This window comes from Sinohyriopsis cumingii, chromosome 1, assembly GCF_028554795.1.
Source record: "Sinohyriopsis cumingii isolate HCF-2022 chromosome 1, ASM2855479v2, whole genome shotgun sequence".
Taxonomy (NCBI): Eukaryota; Metazoa; Mollusca; class Bivalvia; order Unionida; family Unionidae; genus Sinohyriopsis; species Sinohyriopsis cumingii.
This window is the reverse complement of record NC_142961.1, coordinates 183,195,866-183,222,810: the sequence shown is the minus strand read 5'-3', so window position 1 is coordinate 183,222,810 and position 26,945 is coordinate 183,195,866. Positions and strand designations below refer to the sequence as shown.

At 37.0% G+C, this 26,945-nt stretch overlaps 1 protein-coding gene across 3 annotated transcripts; it reads left to right on the top strand.

Annotated features, from left to right (window-relative positions):
* LOC149808509 (glutamate receptor 1-like) lies at positions 1–26,322 on the top strand. 3 transcript variants are annotated; one of them, XM_089978279.1, is made up of 7 exons: positions 1–418; positions 1,109–1,331; positions 10,102–10,125; positions 11,298–11,477; positions 13,440–13,794; positions 15,125–15,867; positions 23,183–26,322. In XM_089978279.1, the coding sequence occupies exons 4-7, from the start codon at positions 11,313–11,315 to the stop codon at positions 23,345–23,347; spliced, it is 1,428 nt and encodes a 475-aa protein (XP_089834405.1). In that variant the 5' UTR covers positions 1–418; positions 1,109–1,331; positions 10,102–10,125; positions 11,298–11,312; the 3' UTR covers positions 23,348–26,322. The 3 variants fall into 3 exon arrangements, with proteins under 3 accessions (XP_089834405.1, XP_089834397.1, XP_089834412.1); XM_089978271.1 differs by lacking the exon at positions 1,109–1,331 and having other exon boundaries at positions 4–418; XM_089978286.1 differs by lacking the exons at positions 1–418; positions 1,109–1,331; positions 10,102–10,125; positions 11,298–11,477 and adding an exon at positions 12,424–12,451.
* The last annotated feature ends 623 nt before the right edge of the window (positions 26,323–26,945 follow it).

Sequence of the window (26,945 nt, the reverse complement as noted above, 5' to 3'; positions counted from 1 at the left end):
AATCAGGGGCATTATCGGTGATTAGTGTAGACGCTATCAGGTAGGAAACGCATAGAATGACAGCTATAATAGAAAAGCAGGTATATGTATATCACATGTACATTCCGTATAGACATTAACTGTGAAATCTCCCGCTTACTGTTAATAAATCTACATGCCTCTGTGTGGTTGTAGAAGAAGAAAGGAGGGAAATCTGAGACGCAGACCTATAGCCCAAATCTGGCAGTGCATCAGCACGCATGCTGTACAGACAGCGAGGGCGAATTTTATTTGAATGCCGATGGTGATGCGAATGCAGTGATAGAGTCCGAGGTAGCTGCTTGTGTACAAGTAAATTCAATTCATCATGGATTTTCATCATTGGATGTTACTACTTTTTGCGTGCTTAGTGGTATTTTCTACTAATGTTCAAACCGAGGTAGGTAATTTTTTTCGTTGTCAATAAAATAATAGTTTTCATAATCTGTGTAATATGTATGGAGCTTGTCGCCACTACTTATGACAGCAGGGGCACATTCATTGTGACAATCGTTTTTGTTAATCGAGCTGCTCTGATCAGTTTGCACAGAACTGTAGAAAATATCGATCGAACCTTTGATCTATAACGTCTGTTATTTGATTTAGATTTAGTTAGTCGTCTACTTGTTTGGAAGTCAAGACAATAAAATTGTTGACTACTCTTCGAGTAACCAATGAGGGATTTTGGTGGACATTGATTATTTAGTCCTTGCTTAGTGAGATATATGATGTTCTTAGCGACAGCGTCTTTTTCAGCTGTCTTGTGTTACAAGAATGCGTCTCTGTCTTAGCGACAGCGTCTTTTTCAGCTGTCTTGTGTTACAAGCATGCGTCTCTGATTCATTAGATCAAACATAATAAATATATCATCTCTTGTGAATACATGCGTAAATACATTATAGTACCGCAAGTAATCAAATAAAAGTCTACTACAAAAGAGAAACAAATAACGAAATTCAACAACAAAAATAACACAACCCCGATATTACTTGATTTGCACTGATTACTATTCAAGCACAAGTTGTACCTATTGTACCTCTGTTTCAATCTGTATCTCGGTACGCTTTCATTATTTCTTTCTTCTTTTAAGAATTGCGATGGCAGTGACTGGATGTTTTCCTGACACAACGTTTCAATTACTAACATACATAGTTCAGAGCGTCAGGAGAAAATGGATACTAACAGCTGTATACATGTTTGCGGTGTGGATTGCTAGGTGTGGCAACAGCTGTTTACAGCAATAAAAAAAAAGACGAAAACATTAAGTGTTCCACTGGATTTAGATTGTTATCAGATGTACAGTTTTAGATTAGGTACTGTTAGGTTATGTATATTTACATTCGCCCGTTGTAATTATTTATCGGATGCCATCATAATCTATCTAGCTTCACTAAGAAAGGCATGACAAATACCGCTGCTGCTTCTAGTAAGAATGTCGATAAGAGGAAGCTGATACAGACAGCACGAAAATTTCAATGAGACTGAGGCATATGTAATGAAAAGTATCACAGTTTCTTTGCGATAATATGGCTCTATATAAGAACAACGAACACACTTATGAAACACTGACTCTAGATGAAGAACAAATGTTGGTTTGAAATGTTTATCACATAAGAAGCTGCTATTCACATTATATACAATCGAAATTGATAATCGCACTAAACGTTTACTAGATATTTTACAAACCAACGAATGGACGGCATAAAAACAAGAATGATTTTGACAGGATTTTATTATTATTATTATTATTATTATTATTATTAAACTAGGTATCAGTTAGTCAGAGGAATCCCAAGCATAACATTCCATGAATGGGTTAAGAACGCAAAAGTCTATAATAATATTAAAAGACAGATAATTATTACCGATACAAAATCAATTGCAATTTCTGTCAAAAACGTCCCCAGATGCAATCAAAATACAATTGAGATAAATTGATTTGATAGACGTCTGGTAAAAATTGAGTCCAGCTGGGAAATTTTGAAAATGAATTTGCTATAGTTGAAGTTTCTTACATTAAACTAGTTAGAATAAATAAGATAGAGGAAGAACTATTCAAGACAAGTGTTATTATATATCATTAGACAACACAGACAGAAACAGGCCTTTAAAATAGTGCTTGAGTTTTGAGTATATATATATATATATATATATATATATATATATATATATACACACACATGCTTGCGGCATTTCTACTTCTGATGGTTTGTGTATTTACCACATATTACCGTGACTAAACTATTGATATGCTACAAAACCTTTCATATTGAACCTTCCCGAGGTAAAAACTACGTAAGTCTGTTAATTGACATTTATATTCCGAATGGAAAGGAAAAAACAGCAACTCTACAAACAATATGTGGTAATCGGAAACAAAAGTTAAAATGTATTATCTTCTGCTTCAACAAACAAATTACACACCTTTTATTTTGAGACGGATCACTTTAAATCTTCAATAGTATAAAAGACAAAACCTGGTTAAATGTATCTTACTATATAAAGGTTTGTTTTATAAATAATCCACCATACTTCCTCCTCCTCCCCTCCAGATTGGTGTATAGGAAACATGTGGTGTTGTGAACAATGGAACTTTAACCTTTTCAGCTTTAAATTCTAATTGGTATCTGCCGGGACTTTTGCTAATCTAAATACACAAACGTACTGATCTAAATACACAAAAATACTGATCTAAATCCACAAAAGTGCTACTCTAAATCCACAAAAGTACTAATCTAAATCCACAAAAATACTAATCTCAGTAACATTGTCAGATAAGTGATGTATGAATGTATAACCATAACATTTTACGGATATGGGCTGAACAAAGTCCAGCTGTGCCATTCCATGTATATCAATTTGTCCTTCCTGCAGGCTTGCCGCCGTTCTTTCGTGGTGTTGATTTTTGGGTTCTCTAACGTTATGCATTTGTGCAAGTTTAGTTCTTTCATCTGCTTTAAAAAAGCCCACCAGAAATAGCTTTGCTTTTTGACCAATGAACATATGACCTAAAAGCACCGACTAAACCTAACAATATATTTTGTTTGAACCTCGGTCACTGGACAATGTACAACTTTTTGAATTTGACTCACTTCTTAATGGTGTGTACATACATAATTTTGTGATGTTTTAAAACCATTCTTGTTCTTTCTTTAATCTTAGTTCTTAGAGCTTTCACTTTATGAATTCTTGTAATTTTCAAGTTGTCTGCCAAGTTTAATATTGCGCGGATCGTTTGGTTTTTTGAGGTAACATTTTCAGTTATTTTGCAAATTCGTTCAGTCTTTTTTTTTTTTTTGTTAAAAGTGTTCAGCTTCCATTTATTTGTAATATCACGGCGCTGGGAATCTTACAAAACAATTCTTGCAAAAGAAGAAAGAAAGGAAAGTAGCAATTCTCCGCTTACATTTTATTGAACAAATGTGTACACAGTATTGGCCAAGCAAATTTAATATCTGTAATAATCTTATTATTCAACTCCAATAAATTTATCGGCTGTATTATTCATTTGTACCGATTTGTGTGACTCTAATATAAATGTATGAACTTGTATGAGTACTAATCTAAATCAACAAAAGTACTACTTTTGGTCAAAAAGCAAAAGTTGTTCATTTGGTCAGAAAGCAAAAGTTGTTCATTTGGTCAAAAACCAAAAGTTGACTTGTGATAGACACCAATATCACCTCCACCGATATCATTGATACAGCCACATGATTTGCATATTCAGCTTAATACAATAAGAATTTTAACGATTATCCCTAATTTAAATAAAAATATTTTCTTAAACCTGATTTCGCTTGCTTCCATCTGCTTATTTATAATCGCATATAATTAACTCATGCAAGTTCATACATTTATATTAGAGTCACACAAAGACCACGCTCTGCTAGAAACAACTCTTGTTTGAAATTCAAATATTTAATCAACGTTTCATCGTCCCTCAAAACGATGGAGAGTCATGGATAATCACACACATCTGTGGACCTTATACTATATCAAGGCTTAAGGTACACCGGTGTATTGGATGCGGCCCTTTTAACCCTTTGGCACATTCTGGCACTAATTACTTCAGTATGACATACAGATTAATAAACTATCTTGCCAATTTTTCAGCAGTTGCAAAATTATCTCAACACGAATGCAGGGTGGTAAATAGGTTAACTAGGAATCATCGTGCCATGGCAATACGTATCCTGGCATCATGCCATAGTATGGTATGGTATGTACACTTTTTGAATGTTACTTCAAGTAGTTCAACAAAGCAGAGTAATTAAAAAAGATGCATCTTTGGACATGTCCTATGTTATGCCGTAGTTGAAAACAAATTAACTGAGGTTTTCAGAAATGTCAGCTATTGTAAACTTTCTCAAATCATTGGCAAGAAAAAAATATGATAAAAACAAAGACGGCAAGAAAGAAAATGATCTAAAATAAGGCATAATGAAAAACAATGCACTATAACGAATATTATATATACCACAGTGTTGAAAACCACGGGATATAATAATTAGCTAGAAATTCAATTTTAAAATTATTTAAGCAAAAATAAAATCAGATAGCACGCTGAAAATATCAGGTGTTTCATCAATTGACTTTTATCAAACGTGGCAAAACTTAACTAAACCTGAAGATGTATGTTATTCCAGTTGACCATCCCATTCCATTCCATGGTCATCATTTGATTGGTATGATCTTAAGGAAAATATTTTCACCAGTTAGCCACTATCAGGGGTCGCTAACTCAAACCACCCTGACGGCCGCATGTGGGCATTTTCGTTGGCCCAATGGCCACACCACCTTTATCTCTCAAGACACCTTTTGACGCCAATCATTTTGCGGGCCACATGAAACGGCTTGGCGGGTCGCATGCGTCCCTGGGGCTGTGTGTTTGAGACCCCTGAGCTATATGATAGGCATCATCGAAATAAGTGTCAACAAATTATAAAATGTCATCAATGAAAGAGATACAAGAAGAAAGTTTAGACATTCGTGATGGAATGACATTATCATCGAGAACACTTAGAGCAGTATTGGCTTATGTAGTTTCACCATAATAAATTATTGAATGGCAAGCAGCGGTTCCTGTTATACCAACTACTGTAACAACCGTCGTTAACGACACACATGCACCAGTTAGAAACGAACCAGAAGACATATACTTGTCAAGCGAATTTTCTGTATTTGCTGTTCCTTTTTGATAGTTTTTTTTCTGGTTTGCGAAGTTACAAATACCTTGAACGTTTCCTTCATCATTGCTCTTCAGTTGCCTGTTTGAAATTTATATGTTTGAAAATTATTAAAATATTACTCAAATCATCCAGATGCAAACGACAAAAATGAAATGAATTTATCTAATTCAGTTTAAAGTCATCTAATCGTCTTTTAGTTTGTTTTATAATCTGTCGACGTTATCGATTTGAAGACATGTGCTAATCAGTGATGCCAAATGGTAGATCACAACATCTGGTGTGTGTGTGTGTGTGTTTGATTTGGATTTTGAAATTAGCTTTAACGATTTTCAGTCATATTCCAACGATGTCTGCACTGTAGCAGTTTATAGTGATGTCTAGCACTGTGGCATCATGCCGAAGGCATGTAGCATCGTGTCCAACCCTGGCACCATCTCCTGACACCAGGCCGACCAGTCTTAACACTAGCCTCTTAATGCCAAGCGCCGAGCTAGTACAATGTTGTAAAAAAAAGTCTTTGGTATGACTGGGCCAGGGTTCGAACCCGCGACCTCCCGCATACGAGACAACATCTGTCAACAAATTGGAAATGTTAGCAGCATAAGCATGGACACAAACTTCTTGCTTTCTTCTCGAATCGTTTTATATTCTTTGTTCTATTAAATTCTTTCCTTTCATCTAGTCGTTATTTCCATTTGCAATAGCAAGTTCAATTTATGTTTGCGCACTTCTGTTTCTGTAGACCGTATTATTCGTCATTGTAGACAAAGGCTTTTGCACAGGCTCCACTCTGCTGTTCACTTTTGTACATGTATCACTGGTAAAAATTTAATACTGAAATAAAAGAACACATGACGTGCTCCTTGGTGCAGCTTTCACAGCGACAGTAGTGCTTACAAAATTTGGTCCTGACTGTGTTTCATCTCCATAGTGTAAGCACACTTTTAGGCACAATAAATAAAAAAGATGCCGGAAGTATTGTAGAGAAAGAACATTCATTATAAAATGTTGTAATCGTCAAAAATGGGTTCATATAATTCACGAGACAAAAGAGCATTCCACTGAAGGTCAAATTCTTATGCATGTTAATAGAAAAAGCGACATGTCCTTGCAAAGAATTTCATGTAATATACATCTCTCAGTCTGGTTTCCGATTGCAATGTGATTTTTCTTGGTTTCCTTTTAAAATGTGAGTTTTTTCGAGGTGTCCGTTTGGAATGTGATATTTCTCTACCGCTCCGGTGGCCTAGTGGTTAGAGCGTCCACCTCGGATGCGGGAGGTCGTGGGTTCGATCCCCAGCCGATCATACCAAAGACTTACAAAAATGGTACTAACAGCTGCCTCGCTTGGCGCTCAGCATTATGAGGTTAGTGTTAGGACTGGTCGGCCTGGTGTCAGGATAATGTGACTGGGTGGGACATCATGCTACATGTCTGCGGCATGATGTCCCAGTGCTAGACATCACTATAAACTGCCACATTGCAGACATCGTAGCGATATGACTGAAAAATTGTTAAAGCTACGTTAAAAATCCAAATCACATCACATCACTTAACAATACCAATCGTTACCAAATGTTGGCCAAGTCGGTTCCTCATGCACTATCAGCCGTAGAGTCATGCTTTTATATGTATTGACTTGTCTTGGTATCTAATAGTATATACAACCAAAATGGAAGTCACTGGCCCCTGGCCTTCATTCACTGACTTTGGTAACTATTTTTATATTCCTCACAGAGGGTAACATTCATTGCTTAAGATAATACCACTGCCATAATGATGTAATTTCGTGGTAAAACTGCAACACACTTAATTTATACTGCATTTGTTGCGACCTGTTCGCTACAATGGTTTTAGTGCAGAACGGGAGAGTCTGCCAAATGGGTGAAACGAAAACCTACGGAATTATCTGCATGTAGCGATAGAGCACAATGATAATGATATTACAATGTAGTATGCAGCACGCCTCCATATGCCGATGATGACGTCACAAAAAAGAAACTCTAAGCCTCCCAACAGAGACTGGTTCTTTTTCCCTTGTTGTTGCTTGGATTTAAATATGTTGTAAATTGATATAATGCAGGATCAAGTCAACGTGCACATTAATCATTAGTCCGCTAAATCGATGCGCTAAGGTTTAAATGAACATGGGGTCTATGTATTCTGAAAGAACATGATTTGTAAGGCGCGTGTAATTTTCGTCTCTCAAACACCACTAATTCTTTTTACCGCTAGACGATTAGACAAATTGCATTCATGAAAGAAAAACATGTAGACAGCCTGTACCAAGACAATTTGCTCGGCAATTCCTATGGAAACCAAATGATAGCAGCGGAAGAATTAACGCAGTAACGCTGATTTATTGTTCACAATGTAGAGACCAACATCTGAGTAATGGTTTATTACGAAGCACATTTTTAATGCCTGGATTAATTTGATTAGGCAAATTCCGATCCTCGAATTATTTCCTCACAAGCAAAGAGATCATGGAAATACGTTACCCTATTAGCAAGAGAGTGTGGATACATATACAGAAACAACAAGCATGCATACATATATATATATATATATATATATATATATATATATATATATATATATATATATATATATATATATATATGTCTGTGTGTGTGTGTGTGTGTACATAAACAACACAGAGAGTTGTTGTTGTTGTTCTAGGGTTTAACGCCATTTTTCAGCACAAGATAGGCTATACATGGCGGCCAGTATAACTGGTGGAGGAAGAACCCTGGAAAACACCGACCGCACGACAAGCTACTGGCAGGAGAGAGAGAGAGAGAGAGAGAGAGAGAGAGAGAGAACCAAGCAGGAATTTATACAGTGAGAAGAAGCCTGGATAAGCTAAGTATGTATCCATCCATGCATGGGATAGATAGATGATACATGATCAGAAGATAGAGGGACAAAGACAGAGAGACAGAGAAAAATGGATGGATGGATGGATGTGGATAGATGGATTTATTGGGTGCAAATTTACATGAGTATGTTTTACATGGTCATCGTATTAAAGATCTAGAGCGACTATGTATTATGGATCAAATGTTTGTGCATTAAATTATTCGCCCTTGGCTTCAGTCTGTACATTACGACCTAATGTTCCTCCTCACTAAAAGGTAACCATGATGCACTCGACTCATTTTGCTATTGTTACACATTACCAAGAGGAATTTATCGTTTCCTCAGTACGTAGCAATTTCTTATGTAAAAGTTCACTATTCGTTCATGTTGAAACTAATTCCTTCTCAAAAATTGCAACAAAAACCCCCACGTGCAACCAATTTCACATTACTCTTAAATTCATTGAATGGACACGTAAAAGAGATATCTCTCATCGAAAAAATTATGCAACGAAATGTCTTAATAACCAAGCGAAAACGTCTCATTCCTGCCAGCAATATTCTCTTTCTTGCCTGCCATAGTTTATAAGATGTGAAAACTACACCAGATAAGGATCAGATGCGAAAGGTAAAGGAAAAAAAGTTTCACATACGTTGTACAATACAAGGTATTTTTAGTGACATAATTGCAAAGTAGTTCTTGGGATTAGCGAGAAGAATCAAATGTGCACTGCAGTAAGAATCTTGAATTGTGACGGTGATAAGATTCGTTGTAAATTATGTTGCCTAGTTGTTACAAAGAGATTAGCCCTCTGAGGATTACTTTTCAGTGACAACCTTTCACAACTTGTCTTCCTTGATATGCAGCTTTGAAACTTTCGTTAAAATGTCAAATTATTTGTGTTGCCTTGGTGGAATTTCCATTCCTCCATGTCTACGACATTATAGAACTCACGATATTAATTAAGTTCCCATAGAAAAATATGCAAACAACATGATATTAGAAACTTTAAATTCCTGAGTGCTCATGACCAAATCAATATTTATCAATTTATCAGTATAGATGCATCCTGGATGACAATTTCTGTGTTGAGGATAGGATATAAGCCGCGTCATTTTTTGGACCTACATGTGTTTGAAACATATGCTTTCAATTTCACACCAAAGAGTCAGGTGCTAATTTCAGTAATCAGTTTTCCAAATTCAAGACTGTTAAAGGACTGAAATTCCATCAATAAAACAATGTCTCTATTTTTTCCACTTACAACTAGGCGAAGCTCCCAAAAGATTATTTTTACTAAAATCTATCTTCCATTATCAAACAATCCTGGCCAGACGAACCCATATATACTTTATCTTCACCCATTTCTCATTTTTCCATACAGTTAGTACCGTGTGCCCATCATGAATTCTGTTTGACTAAATACTGTGTGCATTACATAATAATAGTAACAATTTGTAAGCTCTTACTAAAATTAGTAATAAGGTATTAATACATTGGCGTTTGGGGGCAATATTACGTTCAAGGGAGGCAACAAATGAAAGTAAAATGGCTAGACCTCTACTTATCTCTCTTGCATATTGTTCCACTTTAGTACTTGAAACGAGTAGAACTTTGAAATGGAAATAACCATAATTATTCCTCACATAATGTTTCAAATGTTAATAAAGATTGTCTAGTGACATTTAAAAAAAAAACATGCATACATGCATATATACATACATACATACATACATACATACATACATACATACATATTATTTACAGAAGTACGTTTACAACAGTATAAAGACCACGAATAGCATGAAGGCAAGTTGTGCTACCCGATCTTAGGTGAATTAACATCTTTTCAACCCTCCAATCCATTAGTATTTTCAATACTTTTATTTGAAATGTGTATTTCAGTTACTCATGTCAATGTACACATATTGCAGATTTCTTATGAGTTGGTGAGGACCCAGTCAGTACTTATGTCATAAAATATTTGAACTTACTAAATTCCTTTACTATAAATATTTTTTTCGTCTTTCAGCCATTAAACGTGACATCTATACTGGTAAGTACTTCCTCGTTTTATATAATGAAGCTATATTCAGATTCAACGTATATTTACCGAGTCATAAGTAGTGAATGGGGCCACCCTAGGGACAATGGGAACATGTTCAGAAATTAATGTTTGGTGCTCTCTACTTGACATCTCAGATGGCTGCGGCATCAATAATCTAACAACAATTATTAAAACTAACTGCTGACGAATCGTATCACTCAGATAGGTGTAAATGTTTACCTGGTTGTATTTTCGCAATTATAGGGTGTTAGTCGGAAACGTTTTTGTATAATCACCCAATGTGGTTCACCAAGCCACATTGGAGCTTTATAAATTTTACAATTTTACCAAGATACACTGGACTTTTCAACATACACCAAGATGCAATAGGCTTTATTACTTCACCAAATTCTACTGGATTTTACAACATACACAATTTTACCAAGATGCACTGGACTTTATAATATACACAATTTCACCAAGATGCTGTGTGTGTGTGTGTGTGTGTGTGTGTGTGTGTGTGTGACTTGGAGTTTTAACGTAGCTTTAACAATTTTTCAGTCATATCGCTAAGATTTCTGCAGTTTGGCAGTTTATAGTGATGTCTAGCACGTGTAGCATACATGCAGCATGATGTCCCACCCAGTCCCATTATCCTGACACCAGGCCGACCAGTCCTAACACTAACCTCTTAATGCTGAGCGCCAAGCGAGGCCCCTTTTAGTACCATTTTCGTAAGTCTTTGGTATGACTTGGCCAGGGATCGAACCCACGACCTTCCGCATCCTAGGCGGAGGCTCTAACCACTAGGCCACCGGAGCGGTTCCAAGATGCACTGGACTTTATAGCACACAATTTCACCAAGATGCACTGGAGTTCATAAACATATACAATTTTAACAAGACACATTGAGTTTTATAACATATACAATTTCACTAAGACACGCTGGTCTTGATAACATATCATGGGCGCCCACACATAGGAGCGGGGGGGGGGATACTTGTCGCTCCAGCCCCCCACCCTCCATTTCACCTCTAAACATGTTTTGGCATACATCCGTAAAACTTAATAGTTTCAAAATGTTTTAAAACTTACTTAAAATGCATTCTGTCTTTAACATGATTTTTTCTGGCGACAGAAACGGAGATTTAAAATAACATAGCTCTTCCCTCACTGCCCAGGTGCCTCCATACTTAATGGAAAAGAAGGACGGGACGTATGAAGGTTACATTGTGGACCTGCTGGACAGACTAGCACAAAAAGTTGGTTTCGACTACCAGATCTCTCCCGTGAAGGACAATAAATTTGGGGACTTTATAAATGGATCCTTTACTGGCATGGTCGGAGAGTTGGTGCGAGGGGTGAGTACTTTACTGGCATGGTTGGAGAGTTGGTGCGAGGGGTGAGTATTACAGTGGCATGGTCGGAGAGTAGGTGCGAGGGGTGAGTACTTTACTGGCATGGTCGGAGAGTTGGTGCGAGTACTAATTTGGGGACTTTATGAATGATCCTTTACTGGCATGGTATGAAATTTGGTACTAGGGGTGAGTACTTGACCGACATGGTCGGAGAGTTGTGCGAGGGGTGAGTACTTTACTGGCATGGTCGAAGAGTTGGTGCGAGGGGTGAGTACTAATTTGGGGACTTTATGAATGGATCCTTTACTGGCATGGTATGAGATTTGGTACAAGGGGTGAGTACTTTACTGGCATGGTTGGAGAGTTGGTGCGAAGGGTGAGTACTTTACTGGCATGGTCGAAGAGTTGGTGCGAGGGGTGAGTACTAATTTGGGGACTTTATGAATGGATCCTTTACTGGCATGGTATGAGATTTGGTACAAGGGGTGAGTACTTTACTGGCATGGTTGGAGAGTTGGTGCGAAGGGTGAGTACTTTACCGAAATGGTCGGCGAGTTGGTGCGACAGGTGAGTACTTTACTGGCATGGTCGGAGGGTTGGTGCGAGGGGTGAGTACTTTACAGGCATGGTTGGAGAGTTGGTGCGAGGGGTGAGTATTATAGTGGCATGGTCGGAGAGTTGGTGCGAGAGGTGAGTGCTTTACTGGCATGGTCGGAGGGTTGGTGCATGGGGTGAGTACTTTACTGGCATGGTTGGAGAGTTGGTTCGAGGGGTGAGTAAGTTACTGGCATTGTCAGATAGTTGGTGCGAGGGGTGAGTACTTTACTGGCATGGTCGGAGAGTTGGGGCGATGGGTGACTACTATACTGGCATGGTCAGAGAGTTGGTGCGAGGGGTGAGTACTTTACTGGCATGGTCAGAGAGTTGGTACGAGGGGTGAGTACTTTATTGGCATGGTCGGAGAGTTGGTGCGAGGGGCGAGAACTATAATGAATAGTTTAATCTCTCGTACATTCTTCTTTTCAGCGTTGTTAATTTGTCCATTTAGAATTCAATTTTTTATAATAATAATAATAATAATAATAATAATAATAATAATTATTATTATTATTATTATTATTATTATTAAAGTGTATTACTGATACTGTTTGGTGGTATTAATTATTTATGCTAATATAGTACAACTCAGTACTTAATGTGACAGGTGATGTCAGTTCTTAATCTATAATTTTTCCCATATGTGTTTGCTAAATTGGATCCAATATGTAAACATCCATAAAACATACACTAAAAACAAAAGCCAAGACAAATGGTTAATTTACACATGTTTGGATGACTGAAAAATATACGCAAAGATTAAGGAAGAATGAAGATAAAAATTGATAAAACGGTTTTAAAACTGGTAAACCGCACATCTCTATTTTACAGCCAGCTGCTTAACAAAGTTGTGTAACAAAAATCAAACACGTTATTATAGTACCTACACAGAGAGAGAGAGAGAGAGAGAGAGAGAGAGAGCTCCTTGGTAATATTTTTACAAATTATTAAAATTTCTGTATAAGTCATAAGAAATTCGGGTGTATTATTTTCCCAAATCAAAACATTGATGGATCACTCATAGTAAGACTTGGGGTTATTTAACAAAATAAAGTAGATAAAAGGTTAACAATTGTTAACGCAAATATGTCTCAGCCTCTCCAGCATCCTACCCCTACCCCATCATGAAAATGAGTCTGTTCTAAAAAAATTGCCTAAATCGTCCGAAAATAGTGAGTCGAGTTATTTGTCAGATGTATATCTAATAATGCTGACCCTACTACGTACTAAATTTCACAACAATCCACAAAAATCTATAGTTGTATGCACAATTCTGTCTTGTATTGCAATCAGCTGTTAACAAAAAGACGATTGCCATTTGAGTATGACAGATTCAATGTGAGGATAACTTTGCCGTTTCAAATTTAGGAGGCAGATATGGCGGCAGCCCCCCTCACCGTTACAGATGCTCGCTCAAGCGTGGTAGACTTCACGTACCCATTCCAGACAGTGGGACCAGTGATAATCCTCCGGCGTCCAGATGATCAACGACTTCCAGTAAAGGACCGTCTAATTAAACTCCTCGTCGCGCTAGAGTTTAGCGTGTGGTTAATGACAGTGTTGGCGTTCTTCGTAACGGGAACAGTTCTCTACTTGATAACTTATTTCAACCCGTACGAGTGGAGGAAGATGTACAAAGATGGAGAGGCTACTGTTCGGGAAGCTGAGTCATTCACCTGCTTGAATTCCTTCTGGTTTGTGATAAGCACCTGTGTTTGGCAAGGTAACTCATTAAAGACCGCTATGTATTAATGCATTTTTCAATTATCTGATAAAATAGGACTACAAAGGTATATAATCTGAGATAAGAAAGACGTCCAAAACGTAAAGTATAATGAAACCCGGGTGTAAAGAAATTAAGATAACAAATTGCTCGCGCGTTTGATTACTACGCATGTCATGGATTTGTTTGTGGCTGAGCAGATATCCTTTAACCTAGATAATAAAACCAGGGCAACGGGTTACAATGAACAAAAAGGAAAAGAAAGATGGCAAGATTTAACAGTACTTACGAAATTAAACTGTAGCCATGTTTGACTTTGTTAATTTATAAGCTTGTATCGATGGCAACAGAATGATTTTTTTAATCATCAGGATTTTTGGTCCTAGTCTGAAATTATTAACTTTCAATTCCAGATTCGACCATAGTTTAGGAATAAATGTCTTCTTTCATTCTAAAACCTGGTTTAACATCTTGATGACAGTTTGAGCAGATGCTTTCCGTACATCTTCGACACGGTAATGCATATTTTGAATCAATTCTTTGGTAATAGTACAATGAAATTGATAAGAAAAGAAAAAGAAAAATGTTTAAAAATGTAGGTAACAAATAGAGACAAAATTTATAAAATGAGTAATACTCAAAGGAATGTAAAATGCAGTTTCTTGAAACAAATATAAATTTGTTTTGCACTTTCCAGACAATGAATCCGCCAGCCATTAAATATATCGAAAGTTAATACATCCTAGCATGTTGGCCGAGATATATCCAAATTGTATAGACCAGTCTTCCTGCTTAAATCGGTTGGGTAGCTTATTCAGTCTTAATTTTTTTTTATAAAAAAAAAGTCCAAAAACGTTTGATGCGCGTGCCCTCCGCCAAAAAGAGGAAGTAAATTCAATTAATTTCTGTTTGTTCGTTTCTTTTTCAATTAAACTCAACTGTGGGGGTCGGGGTTTGGCTTAAAGTGATGATATTGCATTTTTAGTAGTTAGTTTGATAATGTATTTGATTTTTATCGTTTTTAACGTGTATCCATGTTAGTTTGAGAGGCCCAGACATTGTCTTGGAAATGTTCACAGTATAAAAAAAAAACTATGGTTATAACACATTTCAGTTTCAGGAAACTGCCTAACTCTTTTCTAAGAATATAATGGTGATCACTACTCCCAGTCTGCTGTGAAAAACAAGGTTACATCTCTTAATTTTCTGTGTATTCGCTAAATTAACTAGTGTCTCATATTTGCCATCCAGTTATAGTTATTTTGCAAGAAAGAAAAAAACCAAACAAACAACCAGTACTCGTTTTTAAAAATGGATTGGATACTTTCAGGCTTCATGCGTACCCCAAGGTCGATAGGTGGGAGGATTGCAGTTACAGGATGGTGGATTTTTGTAATTATTTTTCTAACTACATACACAGCCAGCTTAACTAACTTGTTACGCGTCGGACCAAAGCCATATGAGGTAGAGGGATACAGCAAAATACAGAACTTTAAAGATCTCGCTTCCCAAGAGGATGTCACTATTGGGATCATCAAAGGAGGTGCCACGCAGGACTTCTTTGAACGATCTACGGGATCTGTGGAAAGAGCTGTATGGAATAAAATTCAGATAAACAAAGCGGAATCTTTAATTGATACTACTATTTCAAATGGTATTGACAGATTGAGACAGAAAAGAATATCTGATTTTGCTTTGATTCTGGAGTCGTCTATGGCAAAATATTTCACGAGGCATCAGCCTTGTGATTTGTACATTGTAAGTGAGCAGATGGTGACGGCCGGATACTCTCTTGCCTTTCCTCATGGCAGTCCATTATTTAAAAACGTAAATGTAGCTGTTCTTTCGATGATGAGAGATGGTATATTAAAACAGTTGGAAGAGAAATGGTTTACGGGCACCTGCAAGAACTATATTTATGAATCTGTTAGAGAAGACAGATTTGTATTTCCAGAATTTTACCAAGTGGATCTGGGCACCTTCTCGGGAGCTCTCTTTATCCTGGCAGTTGGTCTAGCATTTGGGGGCATCGTAACTTTGACGGAAATATGTATATTCCGGTGGGCCGAATCGGTGAGTTGTTGTTTTGTCACATGTGAATGACGGGAGCTTAATGTTGAAAAAAAAAAAACAAAAAAAAAAAGATTGGAAAAAAAACATACCAAGTGGCAAAATTACCGTAGCTAACCCCCATACCCCGTTCTAATATAGGATCCTGTTTATCATACTATAAGAGTTTAGTATGATAGACCGGGTCCTAATTCAGAACGGTGCGTCGAGGTAATCTGGGGTAATTTTTTCACTCGGTGTGATTTTTTCCTTCAGGTTATGGCTTTTCTTTTCCAACAATAAGCTCTCGTCAGCAACCTCTATCGATGTGTATGTGTGTGTGTTTCTTTTAGTTGTGTTCCTTACACCTTAAGGAGTTTAATTGTGGTTGTAACTCACAATCCAAAAGTCGCGAAATCGATACCGTTCCAGGTCAGATTGAGTCAACAGCCTGAGTGAGTTCTTGGGAAAGACATTTAGTTATCATGTCCTCGGCATGATACTATGCTAATATTGCCATTGTTAGATATCATGTCCTCGGCATGATACTATGCTAACATTGCCATTGTTAGATATCATGTCCTCGGCATGATACTATGCTAACATTGCCATTAAGACCAAGGAGGACCTCGGCATGATACTATGCTAACATTGCCATTATTAGTTATCATGTCCTCGGCATGATACTCTGCTAACATTGCCATTAAAACCATGTAGGACCTCAACATGATACTATGCTAACATTGCCATTAAAACCAAGGAGGACCTCGGCATGATACTATGTTAACATTACCATTATTAGTTATCATGTTCTTGGCATGATACTGTGCTAACATTGCCATTAAAACCAAGGAGGATCAAAACAAACTTCAGAGACACGTACTGGGTCTGCATGAATAAATGATCGCGTCAAAACACCAAAATAGCGCGCCAAAGCAAGAAAAAGTGCCAAATAAAGCAAGTTGATTTTGGGTTACGGCCACGACCACATCCTCGCGATAATCTCAAACATTTTATAGCAGATTGTAACCCGTGGCTTGCGGCAATGCCGTGGCAAAAATTACCCTCTCATGTTTGAATCTACCTACTAAAAAATAACCCTCCAGATCCTACTATATATATATATATATATATATATATATATATATATATATATAACAACGAACAATGCGAAACTAGTATCTAGCTAGCCTGAGCGCTTTCGACTCTTTAATGAGTCCTTTTCAAAGGCAAATACAAAACATAGACGAGACAAACAAATAAAACAACAAAAAAGTAAAACGGTTATGTTTGCGAACTTTACATGGCTGTTTCTACAGAATTCAACCTTTTAACTGTATTATGTGTCAACTTGTTTATTTGAGCTTGCTGCTGATAGTGGAAAATATTTGTATTGACCTGGAAATTGATGATGGAGGAATACAGGCGTGCAGAGAAGCATGGGAAACTAGAACTGTAGACAGTCCACCCACACACTTCCTAGTCCAACTTCTGCAGCTTGTCCTAAAACTTCATAACTTTGAATTTAATGAAAAAAACTACCTCCAAATTAATGGAACCGCAATAGGTAAAAATTGGCCCCTTCGTATGCTAATATTTTTATGGGAAAACTGGAGGGTCAACTTTTAGCATCGGTGGAACTTACACCATACCAGTGGGTACGCTTTATCGACGATATAGAAATGAAGTGGCAAAATGGAAGAGAAAGTCTGGATGATCTCATACCAAAACACTGCATTAGGAACATCCCTTATAGCCAAGCACTGAGGATAAGCAGAAATTACTCCGATGATGAAACATTCCTAATGAATATATATATTTGAAAACTTCGCAGTGATTGGAGAAACAAAAACAGTGAAATTGGTGGTGCTACCAAGATTGTCCTTGTATGAATACACTCTTTAGAGTCACACCGTATCGATCCTTCCGGCATCGCTTTAAAATTCTCATAATTCGCGAGTTTCAACCAATGAAGAACTGAAAAAATTAGAAATATTTATAAATATGAAAAGCCTTTAAAATGAATTCTTAAATTCTGAGCTAATATGACAGATTTCATTTGGGGTAGTTTGTTGGGAGGGAGGGGGTGTTTAAAACCCTATCTGCCATACCTTGAGGCCATTATATTTGGCGTAGGAATAGCCCGGGAAAAACCACGGAACCAATGGAAGCTACCGGCAATCTTTCTCACATAACAACGTTCGTCGAGCCGAGACTCGGACAGAAGTACCACTCGGCCACCAGATGCCCCAAATAGGACAGAAGTACCACTCGGCCACCAGGTGCCCCTAATGGGAAAGAAGTACCACTCGGCCACCAGGTGTCCCAAATGTGACAGAAAGCATTTCTGCCATAAAGACTATTTATTTTGTAATAAGAATGTCAGTTCCTAAACTTATGATTGCAAATGATAAGAATAGAAAAACCTTTAAACAAAGAACTGACAAAGTTTGAAATAATAGATCCTGAAATAAAGGCCTTTCATGTGATTACAAATAAAACAAAGTTATCATCAAATATGGCCGCCTGTACCGAAAATATAAAAACCGATAAACATAATATGATTAAATCTGATAGAAACCCTTTCAAATTTATGTAAATAATACCAATCATACTTTATGTATGACTGCCGTTACTAAGAAAGCACCGCTGTGTAAGAGCCTTTCAGGGCAATATTGAGGATTTATGTATGACTGCCGTTACTAAGTAAGCACCGCTGTGTAAGAGCCTTTCAGGGCAATATTGAGTATTTATGTATGACTGCCGTTACTAAGAAAGCACTGCTGTGTAAGAGCCTTTCAGGGCAATATTGAGCATTTATGTATGACTGCCGTTACTAAGAAAGCACCGCTGTGTAAGAGCCTTTCAGGGCAATATTGAGCATTTATGTATGACTGCCGTTACTAAGAAAGCACCGCTGTGTAAGAGCCTTTCAGGGCAATATTGAGCATTTATGTATGGCTGCCGTTACTAAGAAAGCACCGCTGTGTAAGAGCCTTTCAGAGCAATATTGAGCATTTATGAGTATATACTCACGATGCGAAGAATTTTGTCAGGCTAGGCATTTCTGGCATCACAAATGGCACGTGCAAAAATCATTGCAACTATCCAAGGTACTTAGAAAATAAAGTACAATGAGGACAATTCACTTGTATGTGCTTGTATACATGAAAATAAAGATGTTGTAGTATTTCAATTTTAATTTTGATAAATATCTAAGATTTATATGTAGGGGCACATGCATCTCATGACTGGAGGGTATAAGTGGGAACCCAAGTCTACGGCAAGGCATTGAGGTTTTAACACGATCTCGAAGCGTTCTTAGTCGAGTTACTCGTCACGTACAGTCGAGTTCTGCACTTCACGAAAGCGAAACTCCCACCTGTCGTAATGCAACTAGTGGAAAGCTCGATTACTATGAAGAGTTCACTTACATGAATTACACAAATCATGTGATTGAAAGGTACATTTCAATTGCATCTCTCGAGTATGACGCTTGATGGCTTGCCATGTCCTCTTTCTCTCCAACTGCGAATGAAAAGTAAAACGTTTTGCGCACATACTTCCTTTTTGGCTTCAGGCAAAAATTAACGCATTAGACTGGTGCGGTTTGATTTTGTTTGAGGCAGCCCAGTTTGCTCCGATAGTTACAAGTTAAGCTGATGAAAAATGTGAGCTATTATATTGCGTCGATGGAAACAATTTGATTTAGGGCAAACTGGCACCGGGTACGCTCTGTGTCTAGTTGCATTGTGCGGCTAAGTATGGGAAACTTCCCAACTACCTGCTCATGCAGTACAACTTTCTGAGACCGGTAATAAACACATGTACTCGACGCGAGCTTGATGTTGAGAAGGAAAAAAAGCAATAATTTGAAGGGGAAAAATCATACAGAGTTACAAAAATACCTTAGATTACCCCCATGACCCGTTCTGACATTGGACCCTCTCTATCATAATATATAAGAGAGAAGGTACGTAACTTTCAAATACTTCGTTCCACCCATGACCCTCGATTTCCTTCTGCTGTGGCCGTCTTTAAAGGCACACGACCATACTATATGGCTTGTTTTACTCCTGAGATATTTTTCTGTTCATCAACCATAATTGACTTTTCCGCGTTGTACCAAACAGAAGATACGGGCTCCGAAACGTGCGATTTCGGCGAATTCTGTCGCTTGGGACAAGTTCGTGCACATGTGAAAACCGGTGAAAAAAGCTACATGTACCATGTATGCGACTTTACGATGCATCCTTTCTTAAATTACAGAACAGTGGTAGATGCAAAAGTATTTTTTTACTTACCATTAACTCGATTCAACTTTAGGAATCCTGTTCCATGCACGAATTAGACATTGTCTTCTTCACTGCAAATATAAGCGACTTTATTTTCAAATATAGGCAAACTATGCGGCACACAGGTCAACGCCGAAATATGATTGGCTCTAAAGGTTATTCTTATTATCACATGAGCTCGGACTTGTCTCAGCAGTAAAAATTCGCGAAAATGCCACGTTTCGGAGCTCGTAGCTTCAGGGTCATGGGTGGAACGAAGTATTTGGAAGTTCCGTACCTCCTCTCTTATATATTATGATAGAGAGGGTCCTATGTCAGAACGGGTCATGGGGGTAATCTAAGGTATTTGTGTCACTCTGTATGATTTTTTCCTTCAGATTATTGTTGTTTTTTTCAACATCAAGCTCGCGTCGAGCACATGTGGTAATAAATAATAAATTATTTGGTAGGAGTCGATATTACAGAAGGTGCTGATGAAGCTTCATCGGATTGACAGCATTACTTAACGTGTTCTTTATGCTGTGAGGTCACTGGATGCCTTGCTTTACAAATCCAGTCAACACTGGTCTGAGAGAGAGAGAGAGAGAGAGAGAGAGAGAGAACATTCATATTCTACAGATTGTAAACTGATTGATAGAAAGCCAGACCCTGTATAAATAACTTTGATGTACATCAGATGGGTCAATAAATGTAACATCGGGAGTTATTTTATTCAAAATAGGCTTTCTTTACACATGCAATGGATAATAATCCATTTTAGTAAAATCAAGAAACAACAACATTCTTACAAATAATAATTATCTTAGATGAGATACATATTCATTACGTAACATATTTACAAGAGCCACAACCAAATCAAACATGACATATAAACTAATTTGCCCCTTGGAAAACTGAAACTCCTACACTATGCTTGATAAAAGGTCAGTCACACCATGCTGGTATAGAAAGGCATAACATAGTGAAATCCTACGTTATGTAAAATTAGTATTAGTTGTTCGCGTATTTGTATATTGTTCCTTTCATTTGACATCCATTTCATTACTTGTCTCGCCGTCAGTGAATGTAGAAGCGTTGCCAGTGAAGACGTTTATTCATGGAGAGCAAATTAGGCAGATATTGTAATCATGAGATGGGCAAGATACGAAAAATGCGATAGAAAATAAAAAATATCGGTATATCATACTAGGGGTGGGTGTCGAGTTTTCGTAACAAGACGGTAAAACAGGGCTCAGGTATGTCTTCGTATATGCCAAATTGTTGTGATGGTAATTTGTTGCAAGTTCGGAACAAGACTTTTGGTTTATAAAGCAATGACAAGAAATTACAAAAGATACGTCACTAGAAATCGTTAAAAACAAGAAACTTCGCTTGAAAACATTAACAAATTAATGATAACGATAATCTGTACCGTCCATACTCGCCTATAAATTTAACTGCACAGTTTACAGTCCATACTCGCCAATTAGTTTAACTGCGCAGACTCAGATCTGCCGTCGCATAATGCTGCGACAGATCTGGCTCAATGTAGTTTGTTGGAAGTTATCGGTAAAATGAACAACATAGAATTTAATCTGCCGGTGCATTATCCACCAACAGATCAGGATATATGTTGTTTGCATTTGGACTCGACTTATAACAGAGTGAAGACGGTAACTTGTCTTATTCCCTCCACCGCCAATTTTCTGGGCTTTCTCTTAAACTGAAATAGCTTACATAAAAAATTCGTAATGTTTCTTAGATTTAAAATTCAGATTTCGATCACAAGAGATAGACTTGCAATGTGGTTAAAGTTTTCGTTTAAATCTGTATTTTCCTGATTCCTTTTTTTTAAAGTAAGCACTGATATACTGGGGATCTAAATTTATTGATTGGTTTATTCTGACACGGTAAGATTTTCGCTTTCTCTTATGAAAGTATTTCAAAAATTTGTATCATATCGTTTCCAAAGATTGGTTGGTTGATTTTTTACGGCATTTTCACAATAATGTTTATTATAACCGACCAAAGAAACTGGAATCAAGTGCCATTTCTGAGGACAAACCGAGACAGCCAATCCGTGTTTGCCTGGGCGGGTATAGAATTGGCGAGCTTTGGATTACGAGTCCTACCGCTACTCAGCTGTTTATATATATTCTCAAGGATTCCCGAGTCTTAATAGAACGTCCTTGTTTCACCTCTATTCCGCTTGGAACTCCACGCACATAATTACTTTTCCACTTAGCTCAGCCGATGAAGGTATCGTGTTGTCTCGATCCATCAAAGAATGGGAAATTTACCACCGCGAGATTAAAGACAGCATCTTTATGGTGTAGCATTCTCACTGTTCCATCAACATAATCATATATGATTTTAAAAAAGGGCAAAATACCATGTGTGCCTTTCGTTTCTTAGTGGGATAGCCACTAAACATAACAGAATGCTGCCCGTCATGTTTAGATTAAATATATCTTTTGGTTAATTGAATTCGATTCTTGCTGCAGACTCGCCTGGTTTGTACTATTAATCTAACCTTTTCCGCTGTGTACAGACAAGAGGCCCGCTTTAGTTCCTTGTTCCTGTTTAAATGAAACATGTTCCAGTTGTCTTTTTCAAAGACAATGCCAGTAGACTAATGACAGCTCATATCACTCATTTTCCAAAGAATGTTTTCGGGAGCTATGCACGCGTACTTGCTTATTCTTACAGTGATATGTCTTACAAACCAGCGGACAGAACAGCCGTATTGGGCAGTTTATTTTTATAATAAAAAAGTAAAACTCGCCAATTATAGCAGATATTTGAATTACTTATTCGCAATGTTTGCTAACAATTATTCCATGCTTTGGATTGGTCGAGTGATATTAGATAACATTATTTACCTATGAAATATTGCAGCATTTATGAAAAAGAAGAAATTTAATCGGAAGCAATTTAAAAAAAAGAAATCAACACAAATTCCTGTGTTCATTGCAGAATTCTAAGATACATTTGAGTCTCATTTGTATGTGTCTCTACTATGAATATCACAGTCGGTTTAAGGTACGTTTGTTTATTTATTCAAGCATGGGGAGGAGGATAAACCGGAGATAGAACGGAAAGGTGCCAAAGAGTCAGTTGTTGACAGCAAGGGACAGAGCGGGGGTGACGACACAGGAGCAAATCAGAAGCTTCTCGGCCCGGAAGTCAGAGTTATCCCTCCGCAACATGTGGGAGCTACTACAGTTTGACCTTCTCCTCTGAGAAATCATCATTGTTAAATAGATCTCGCACTCTGTTCTTTTTTCTTTTTTTTAAAGAGCAATGTTCAGGTTAAGCATTGTTTGTATGAATGTATCACATTATCAACAATATATGATTATCATTTATGCCAGTATTATAATATAGTGCAGGCCTAGCTCAAGATTTCAACATCCTTTCAAACGTAAGATACCTAGATCAACTTTGCTCAGAGAATGTGTTTGTATGGTTATTAATCAAATCGAAATAATGACGTGTTCTATTTTCTAGGAAAGCGAGTTATTTGAACTGTCAGAAATGATAAATGTCCAAGTGTTCCTTTTGCTGTGAATCTAAGGAAAGCACCAGGATAAAGTGTGATGATTTGAAGCAGATTCATACTTGTTATTATTATTATTATTATTATTATTGTTGTTGTTGTTGTTGTTATTATTATTATTATTATTATTATCAACATAACTCGTCGATTTAATGTTAGTTCCGTATATCATTCTCCGTCACACTCTCTTGCCAATTACTGGAGAGATATGCGTATGCATGTAATACTGTATACTTTAACCCTAGCGGTCTACACGTGATCATGTACACTAGTATTTGTATTCTAGTAGTTTAATCATGTTACATCTGAACTTTAAAGTGCAGTACTGAATTTAAGTCAAGCAATAAGAAATCACAACCTTACTAATATAACTTGCGACACTAGCGAATAATTTTTCATTAACATGGGTTGACAGTTGCTTTGATTGCAAGATGAAACACCCGTAAAGTACGTCACATCCTAGAAGATACATATACAAATAAATAAAATTGTATAGAAATCTCACCGAAGGAAAATAATACGTAATAAACTATGTCCAAATAAGTTTTGTATATGTCATAATTAAAGTCAACTTCTCAGAATGTCCCAAGCTTTATAAAATGTGTGCTTACGTCGCGAATAAGATAACATATTTCAACATTGTTTGAGAATTTTGCAGAAGCGCGCGCAGAAGACGTTGTTTAAATAAAGTAATGCAAATTATCCTATTTTACATTTAAAACTTCGCATCTCTATATTTTTGGATACCTTAGGTACCGGTGGGTTCAGTAGTATTCCACTACGTTTGACCACACCTCGGAGCCTTAAATATTCCCAGTGACACTAAAGTCAGGCTGAGGTACTTGGGTTACCGAATCTTTTGGATTAGTACAAATGAGACTTATTCAATTTTCTTAACGTCGGGCGATTTGTGGTCTCTGCTTGTTTTCTTCAAACCAAACTTTATTATTCTTTTTTAGTTAGGTTCGAAAAAGTAAGTCGATATTTCATTACCTTTAACAATCTTTCAAACTTTTCTGACCACTCTTGTCATATTTGGCGAGTAGCAGTTTGATGATTTCGACCAAGGTCTGTTTTCGCTCAGCAGTTAATAAACACGGTACCCAACCTCCATAAACCTTTCAGATTCAAATCATTCTTTAGTATATTAATAAAATGCTGGCGGATTAAACCCCATGATAACAGAAATATCTTCCATTGTATATCGAATATGGTCAGCAAATGCCCCCCCCCCCCATTACAGCAGTCACTTCCTGGTCATCAATCAAAGACACATGTCTTCCACAACGTGTGTTATTATCCATGGATTTTCGACTATCTTGAAAACCTTAAAATCACCCAAATTTCCTAGGATACGACAGAGAATTGCACCGTTTTTGCTACCTTGAAAACCTTAAAATCACCCAAAATTTCCTAGGATACGACAGAGAATTGCACCCGTATTTGCTATCTTGAAAACCTTAAAATCACCCAAAATTTCCTAGGATACGACAGAGAATTGCACCCGTATTTGCTATCTTGAAAACCTTAAAATCACCCAAAATTTCTAGGATATGACAGAGAATTGCACCCGTATTTGCTATCTTGAAAACCTTAAAATCACCCAAAATTTCTAGGATATGACAGAGAATTGCACCCGTATTTGCTATGTTGAAAACCTTAAAACCAGCCATTATTTCTACGATACGACAGAGAATTGCTATCAGCAAGAGAGTACCCAGGATATTCAGGATTTTACAGAATGCACTTAGCATAATTGTTTATCCTTTTCCGACATTTTTACGTCAGTGTCAGTTATATACCTATGTTATGTCTCAAGCATGTATCTTTAGGTGGCAGGCGTGCTGCACTTCAGCTGCATATCATATTAAAGAACATTATTTTGTCTTACGATCGGCATGAAATTTATTGATAGGTTCAAAGAAACAAAAGGTGCAAACAAAAATGTTCGGAAATGTTAAATATCACTCCTACATCTTCATTCTTTTATAGGTAATATAACGAATGCACGCTTTTGTATACATTGTGTTCAGGAGGAAATAAATCCTCAGTTAATTCATGGAATAACTGCTGTAATCCTGTAAGTGTGTCCTATTGATTAATAATCAGAAACAATCACCTAAGAGAGCAAGACACTCAAGTATTCAAGGCACTTTTTCGTTTCGATAATCTTTCATGCAGTCTAATTATCACTGATGTATAAAGATATACATTGCAATAATTTGTTTCAAAACGATTTAGGTAAAAAGCGTAGTTCGTGGACTTTGCTTTTTCTGCAAAATTATATCATTAATAATTAATTAATAAACGCTGAGAAACCAATGTATTTATCATGACATTAAGATTGCTCTTTATTTTCCGTTGTACAGTTGACACGTTGCTCTATTCAAATAATTGGACTGATATTCAATGTGGCAGTTTATTTTATATTTGTTCTTGTTTGACCCAATGATTTTTGCTTTACGGTGATGTGCAATTGCTACTCTACGATCTATAAGGTCATATTTTCCATTTTTCATCTCAGTCATTCCACATTTGTTTAGATTATTGTAACTTTTAAGTCAAGAATTTTAATTTCTAACAAGAGCTTGTTTGTTTGTCTGGTATATAGAAACAATAAAAAAAACAATTGTCCACGTTTCAAAAGCACGTCCTTTTTATTTATTTATCTATTATCGCACATAAATTACGACAATGAAAATATGGTACACTTTAAAAGAACAAAATATACTGTTGACAGATTCAAGAAGTGTGATTGGCAAATGTGCTTGTACTGGAATAAAAGGGTTCCAGTGTAATGAAGTTTTTCTCTTAAAAGGTTCACCTGAATGCTGTTTATCACGGCTTGTATGCTATATATCGCACCTGGATGCTATACATCACGGCTGGTATACTACGCATTAGCCGTGATTGAAGTCGTATAATTTCGGTACGCATCTTGTCCACTTCGCATTACCTCCAAAATATGACCTCCACGGATACAGTCGAGCAATTTTTGAATAAACAGCCCTACACGCTCGCCCGAGCTTGTGATGTCAGTATGGAACTGCACAGTTTGAATGATAGTCAACGATATTATGACTTGCTTCATCTTCTACAACATTGCTATATATTTGACAGCTATCTTCATTTTATTAATACGTTTTCTCTGATGTATATATTTAGCACTGTCCTCTTTATCAAAATCAAAATCTTGCCAGAATCGCCCCCCCCCCCATATTTATATCTTTATTAATCATTTTCTTACCAAAATGTGACGTGCAAACCTT

Bases quoted from the DNA above. Each gene is read 5' to 3' on its own strand.
- LOC149808509 (XM_089978271.1), top strand. From the start codon at position 347: ATGGATTTTCATCATTGGATGTTACTACTTTTTGCGTGCTTAGTGGTA. The intron at 13,795-15,124 runs GTAACTCATTAA...GGATACTTTCAG, and splicing joins AAGCACCTGTGTTTGGCAAG to GCTTCATGCGTACCCCAAGG. The intron at 15,868-23,182 runs GTGAGTTGTTGT...TATTTATTCAAG, and splicing joins TATTCCGGTGGGCCGAATCG to CATGGGGAGGAGGATAAACC.